This window comes from Nicotiana tomentosiformis, chromosome 7 (assembly GCF_000390325.3).
Source record: "Nicotiana tomentosiformis chromosome 7, ASM39032v3, whole genome shotgun sequence".
NCBI classification, from domain to species: Eukaryota; Viridiplantae; Streptophyta; class Magnoliopsida; order Solanales; family Solanaceae; genus Nicotiana; species Nicotiana tomentosiformis.
This window is the reverse complement of record NC_090818.1, coordinates 103,847,001-103,854,578: the sequence shown is the minus strand read 5'-3', so window position 1 is coordinate 103,854,578 and position 7,578 is coordinate 103,847,001. Positions and strand designations below refer to the sequence as shown.

Below are 7,578 nucleotides of genomic sequence, written 5' to 3'. Positions count from 1 at the left end.
TTTTCGTGGTGCTGAACTAGGTTTATGTGTTTGAGAATTGTAGAAGCGGCTCAGACTTTTTGGGGTTGAACAATGCACTGGGGAGTAAAAGAAATTTTTTGTCAGAAAAAGTCATTTCTGCGGCCCACTATGCGGACGCAGAATCACTTTGCGGACCGCATAATGGTCGCAGAGTGAATCAGAGGCGGACCAACTTGGAGGAAGGTCTGCGGTGCATTATGCGACCGCAGACCAGTTATGCGGTGCATTATGCGACTGCAGACCAGTTATGCGTGCATTATGCGATCGCATAACAGGTCTGCGGGGCGCATAATTACCGCAGACCCAACCAGGCAACAACAGTTTTTGACACCAAATTGTGCGGCGGATATGCGGACCGCATATCCATTCTGCGGTCGCATATGCGATCGCAGACCTGTATCTGGGCAGCTTTTTTATTTTATTTTTGTAACTCGATCCTATTTTGATAAATAACCTTTGGGGGTCATTTTGAAGGGTTTCATCTCATATTTTAGAGAGAGGTGAGAGCATCTTAGAGAGAGAAGGTGAAGACCTAGTCATTTTTCCATCAATTCTTGTTCAAGGTTTGAAGATTTCACAAGGATCTTGCTAGGGCTTCAAAGATGTAAGAATTTCTTCCCCCAATTCTTTAATTTCAAGTTTGGAGTAAAAGATGGGAGATTAAGAGTATGATTCTTGGTGTAAGAGTATTAATTATACATGCTTGTACCAATAAGGTTTGTGAAAAGATTGTTGAGCTCAAATAAGTAAAGATTGGATTGTAAAATGAAGGAAACCTTGTAGGAGAATCTTGTAGCCAAATTTACACACCTAGTGTTTGATAAAATGCTCAAATGAGATAAAACTATGAATATCTTCCTAATTTGTGTTCGATCTTGCTATATATCTAAATAGATTGAAGTGGCTAGGATTTTCGAAACTTTGTAACAAATTGAAAGGCTTGAAGAAAAGGTATGTTGGCTAAACTACTCTCTTAGAATTGAATTCCATGATGTCCCCGTAAGTTTCAAGTATGGTTGTCTCAAGTTCCTTATTCTATGTTCTGAGTTGTTCCCAATAAATTCGATTGTCCCGAATAAGCAAAGTGTCAAGAATTATGTATTCAATACATGTTCCGAATGTTCCTATCACATTATGTTATCCTTCGGAAATGTGTTCAAGAATGATATGTGTATTAAAATGTTATGACTTTGAGTAGTGTTTTAAATGAAAGCTAGTATGCCAAATTGTGTGAGAAAAACTCAATATGCTTAAGACTCTTAATTGCTCATATGTGTACCTAAAGTCTTGATTGGAAAAGTCTTATTGTTGATAATCTATAAATATGGTTGGAAGTGAAATAAGTGAATTGGGGATATAGAGTGTGGCCAACGTGCCAAGAGTGAAAGTTATACTTATGGCCAATGGTGCCAATGAAATGAAATGATGTGAGAAAGATTATGAAATGAGCTTTGATTCAACTATTCCAAAATTGACTTCGAAAATAGAATTGCTTAAAAGCTTATGAACTCAAGTAATGCCCATATGTGACTGTTTTAACTAATGTTATGCTTTATAGGTAGTTTCGATGTGTTTTGCATTCTTACATATTTGTGAGTTGAAATTGTGTATTGCCCTTTTTGGGGAAAAGTATTTCAAGAATAAATGATGTGTTACTTGTTTATGATTTTAACTTGTGCTTCGAATGCCAATCATTTTACTCCATTTCTTGGAAAGAAATCCATTGTGTTTAAAGCATTTATTACTAATGAACCTAAAGTTGTGATTTTCGAAATAGTCTATTTGTTGATATTTATGATGATGATCCATGAAAGGAAAGAAATGAAAATGTGAAATATGAAATACGATCATTGTACCATGAATGAAGAATCATATGTATGGCCAAGAGAGCCAATAGAATAATGATGTTGAAAGTTGTTGAAAGTGCCAATGAGACTATATACGGTATAAAAAGTTATGAGGTAAATGCATCTGTGTTGTTGTTTCCTTTGTAAGCAAATCAAAAAAATATTTTTGGGAGTATCGATAGCCACCGATGAAGGGTAGGTTGAAATAACCTAACCCCGAAACTACACGTACCGGTGTATGAGTGGATTGTAATTATTTTCCTTAATTGGGATGCGATGATTGATAGAAAAAGATTATCTCGATCCACACGACATTGTGGTGAGATGGCCTAGCCGATCGGGTCGTGATCGGACACCATGCCGCACACATAATGGTGATTGTGCTAGAAATTATAATTGAAATTTTGATTGTGGTTGATGTCTCGGATGAGACGGCCTAGCCGATCGGGTCGTGATCGAACTCTGTGCTAAAAATATGGTAGTATTAGTTTTGTGAATATTGGTATTGTGAACAGTGGTATTGCGAAAAATAATATATCGGTGCTAAAGATCTCCAAACCAAAAATAATATTATCATCATATTTTTATTATCACTTCACGGTATTTCATCATATTTTGGAAATTATTATATTTTAACTTGGCATTTGAATATTATTGATTACTGATTGTTGTTTTCATGGTTTTCCCTTTCTTACATTGGTATTCTATTTTGAAAGAGGACAGTTAGCTTTACATACTAGTACTATTCCATATGTACTAACGTCCTTTTTGCCGGGGGCGCTGCATCTTCAATGGATGCAGGTTGTTCATCAGCGGGCAACTTTGATCCTCATTAGTAGTCACTCTCTATTCAGCAGGTTTTGGTGAGCCCTACTCTATTTAGGGCTTTATGTCATCTTACGTTGTATTTTGTACTATGAGGTATAGCCGGGGCTTTGTCGCCGGTACTTCCATTCTTCACTTCTATTGTACTTAGAGGCTCCGTAGACAGGTTGTGGGTGGTATTCGATGTTGGGAACTGAACTACAAATGTTGATATTTGAAAAACATGTTTTTCGTTATATCTATAAACTTGTAATAATTTGAAAATTATAAATAAAGCTGCTAATGGAAATGAAATGGGAGTTGCTAATGAAATCTTTTCAATGTTGGACTAATGGAGTACATCTCCTCTTTATTCATGGATGAGTTTGGGTAGAAGGAAATCTAACAGTCTTTCTCGGTCAGGTTCACTCGGTTGAGGTTGAGCGCCGGTCGCGCTCCCCGAGTTTGGGCGTGACATTTTTTGCCTCTATATATTGAGCTGTGAGTCTTTCTATTAACTCGAAATCTTTTCGATGATCCTCTTCTCTGGTTTTCTTGCTTCCCTTACTTTCTAATCAGCTCTTCCTTCTTTTATCTCACTGCTTGTAATTCACATGGATCCCCAATGCTTCGGCTTCTCTTCAATGGACGACCAATTTTCTACACCTTTGGTTAGTGATGCTCTTTCACCTCCACCAAGAAATGTTCCCTCTTATGAATTTATCGCTTCTGCGGGGGCTTCATTTGTTGGTCCTTCTCATAAAAAATCTTCCAAATCTCACAAAAGCAAAAAGGGGAAGCAGGCTTCTGAGCCTACGATCGGTTTTTTACTTTTTGCAAGAAATGCTATTGAGTTTTTCTTGTTGCCAAAAATTAAATCTATATCTATATTTATACTATATTAAAAGTACGAAGACCCTTAGCGAAATGTCGTTCGCCTTTTTTACTCTTTAAAAATAGAGTTCATACTAAACAAAAAAGTCATTTAATTATTCTCCTAATATTTAGAATTTTAAAAAATACTATAACTTTATTATTATTAAATCTTTTTATATTTGAAGTTTATAAAAAGTCCTAATTTTTAGGACTTTAAATTCAAGTAAAATTTGCTTTTCCTAAATTATTTACCTTTTAAATTAATGAGCTTTAATTTACATGTAACTCTAAATTTTGAGAATATTGCTTCCTTGTTAGTATTTGTTTATTTTTTATTTTGTAACAGTAAGAACGGTTGTTTTCTATAATTTTGGATATCACAACTAATTTATTTATTTATTTATTATTTTATCATGAACTAATACTTAGGAGTTAGGATTAGGTAAATTATGATTCTGCCACTTTAATTAAAAACTTTTTGTCCTTCGATTCAAAAGATACTACATTTTTTTCTCAGTGTATTTCACTGACTATTAGTTTTTCTTTCCAATAATTTATTTCACAAAATATGGGGAAAGGGTTTGGCTATATTCAAAAGTCTAGGGCTATGATTATTCTTTTAAAATGATAAAGGAAAGGAAAAGCAGAAACTATAAGTTGGTTTTCTAGAGAAAGGGGAAAGGGTTTGGCTATATTCTTATATATACAGTACATAGCTATGATCTGAGATTGAAAGTTGTAGATTTATTTTTGGTTTTTTCACAAGTTTCCTAGGTTATTCAATCTCTGGAAGAAGTCTTGACAACCATCAAAATGTTTAGAAAAGGTACGTATTTTTGGTGCTCTAATTTGATCTCATGAGGTTAAAGCTTATAACTTTTATTTTATTTGAGGCAAGATGTTTTGTGATGCTCATGTGATTGTAATGTCTAGTCGCTGATGCGGTTCTTGGATTTAAAATCTATGGTTTCTGAATTCTAGCCCTTTGGAGTTCTAATTACATGATTTTTAAGGTTATGCAAAAGGGTAAATCCTTTTTTATCTAATTATAATGTGATAATCCTAGGGTTTAATGGCCGGGCGTGGTAGTGATAGTGCTTTATTCTAGTCTAGGATGGCTTTGATCATGGTTTACATCCCGATAATTGAACTACTATTTTTTTCCCTTGTTCACAGTAAAAAAAAAAAAAAAAAAAAAAAACGAATGTAATGTTCAAAGCTTTGCGCTCATTTTTAATTTTCATCATCATGTCAGTCTTAATTTGTATTGATGATGCGGTGGAGATTATATCAAAGCCTTTAGTTTTTTGCCTGCGAAAAGGTGCAGACATGAATCCAAAATTCGAAGAAATTATTGTCAAAACGGGTCAGGTAAGTTAATTAATTATGCTGAATACAATCTCTTCAAAGTGTTTAAATAATTTCCAATTTGACAAGGCTATTATTACTAATCCTTTGACATCTCCTTTTTTTCTGGAATTCAGAGATTCCACTTCGCTAATACCCCTCTTCCTAATGAGAAAGCTATACAGTATGCTGCCGAAGCTTTTGTTTGTTTTACGGTATTCTGTCACATAAATTTTCTGTCATGCTCTATTTGATCAGGGCGAAGTTGCTAGTTATTTATTAGTGCTAATTTTTCCCATGTTTAGATGGTAGGTACTGCGATTGTCTATCAAGGGAGTAGAAGTCGGGAGCGACGAGATAAAGAACTTTTGGAATATTTAAAGCAAGAACGCTGGAGGAAAGAGCAAGAAGTCTTCAAAGAAACGAAGCAAAAACTCGTGGAAGAAAATAAAAAACTCGATTAAGAACTGACGATGCTAGTGGTAGAATTCTGCTGCCCTGTGTATCCATAGTCCAAATCCTCAATTTTCGACATAGTCCTATTAACAGTGATAAAAACATTTAGGTCATCTGTTAATATTTTACTATTATTGTCGGTGATGTTTAATGCGTCTTGTTTGAATCTTGTAATTGCGGCAGGCAAAGTATCGAAGGAGTTCAGTCGGAGGCAGTTGACGGAGAAAAATAACAATGGGTCAAGGCCATTAACGCGAGGCTTGAAGAAGTAAACCGATGACTGAAGAAACTTTTTAAAAGGAAACTAAGAGAGGAGATGAATGGTTCTGATAGCTAGTATGTATTAACAGTTACAATTTCCTTTTTCATGTTCATGTACTTCTAATTTTAAGCCTTTTGTCACTTAGCTGCTATATTTAGTTGCTGTGTTATTTATGTACTCGAATTAAGCCCTTTGAGAGCCTAAATTATTTCAGTCCTCAATAGTAGATGCTGTGATACAACAACAACAAACCCAGCTTAATTTCATACGTGGGGTCTGGCGAGGGTAGTATGTACGCAGTCTTATCCCTACCCTATAAAGGGAGAGCCTATTTTCGATAGATTTTCGGTTTAAGGAACGATAAAAATAAAGCAACAAGCAATAACAACAGTAATACAATAAGGTAATGGAAGCGATCGTAACATAATAAGGAATAAAGAACTATGAATAAAAGAATACAAGAATAGTACTAATACAACTGGTAAACCTAGGAGAAACTCACAACTACCTGTCAACCCACCACCTTAATCCTTGACCTCCACACCTATCTATTACTAGTCATGTCCTTGGTTAGGTGAAGCAATGATATGTCCTGCCTATTCACCTCTCCCCAATACCTCTTAGGCCTACCCCTGCCCTTCCTCAAGCCCGCCATGGTCAACCTCTCACACTTTCTGACCGGGGCATCTATGTCTCTCCTCTTCACATGCCCAAACCATCGCAACCTCGATTCCCGCAACTTGTCTTCCATAGATGCCACTCCCACCTTGTCCCTAATAACTTCATTCCTAATCTTGTTATTCCTGGTATGTCCACACATCCATCTCAACATCCTCATTTCAACTACTTTTATCTTCTAGACATGAGATTTCTTGACGGGCCAATACTCAGCTCCATACAACATAACCGGTCTAATCACCACCCTGTAGAATTTTCCCTTACATCTAGGCGGCATATTTTTATCGCATAAATCCCAGAAGCTAGCCTTCGTCTTCTCCACCCCACTCCAATGCAGTGCGTAACATCCTCGTCAATCTCCTTGTTGCCTTGGATTATAGACCCAATATACTTGAAACTATCTCTTTTGGGAATGACTTGAGTATCATTCTTCACTTCCACTTCTTCTTCATGCCTCTCATCACTGAACTTGCACTCCAAATATTCAATTTTCGACCTACTCAACATGAAACCTTTAGACTCCAGCATTTGTCTCCAAACTTCCAACCTAGCGTTAATGCCCCCTCGCATCTCGTCAATCAGTACTATGTCATCAACAAATAACATAAACCATGGCACCCTCACTTGTATGTAACATGTCAGCACATCCAACACTAGGGCAAACAAAAATAGGCTACGGGCCGATCCTTGATGCAACCCCATCTCCACAGGGAAATGTTTCGAGTCTCCTCTCTCAGTTCTCACCGGAGTCTTAGCACCTTTGTACATGTTCTTAATCACCCTAATGTACGCTACCGGGACTCCACTAACCTCCAAACATCTCCATAGCACATCCCTCGGGACTTTGTCATAAGCCTTCTCAAAGTCAATAAACACCATGTACAAGTCCTTTTTTCTCTCCTTATAATGCTCCACCAATTGTCTCACAAGGTGAATGACTTCTGTAGTTGACCATTCCGGTATAAATCCGAACTGGTTCTAGAGATAGATACACCTGTCCTCACTCTCCTCTCCACCACCCTCTCCCAAACTTTCATAATGTGACTCAACAACTTGATACACCGATAGTTATTATAGTTCTGGATATCACCTTTGTTTTTGTACAACGGAATCATCAAACTCCACTGCCAATATTCGGGAATCTTCTTCGTCCTAAAAATGGCGTTAAAAAGCTAATAAGCTACTCCAAGCCTACCCTACCCGCTTATTTTTAAAATTCTATCGGAATCTCGTAATGCAAATTCCTTTCCGTTTGCGATCTTACGTTTTATGAGCTTATATTCTTTG

At 36.5% G+C, this 7,578-nt stretch overlaps 1 protein-coding gene across 2 annotated transcripts; it reads left to right on the top strand.

Moving 5' to 3' along the window:
* Positions 1-4,027: 4,027 nt before the first annotated feature.
* On the top strand, positions 4,028-5,803 carry LOC104115744 (uncharacterized). Of its 2 annotated transcripts, XM_033661187.2 has the most exons (5): positions 4,028-4,374; positions 4,804-4,919; positions 5,033-5,110; positions 5,201-5,377; positions 5,535-5,803. In XM_033661187.2, exons 1-4 carry the CDS (start codon positions 4,362-4,364, stop codon positions 5,357-5,359), a joined length of 366 nt encoding a protein of 121 aa, XP_033517078.1. In that variant the 5' UTR covers positions 4,028-4,361; the 3' UTR covers positions 5,360-5,377; positions 5,535-5,803. The 2 variants fall into 2 exon arrangements, with proteins under 2 accessions (XP_033517078.1, XP_070035950.1); XM_070179849.1 differs by lacking the exon at positions 4,028-4,374 and having other exon boundaries at positions 4,431-4,919.
* Positions 5,804-7,578: the final 1,775 nt, after the last annotated feature.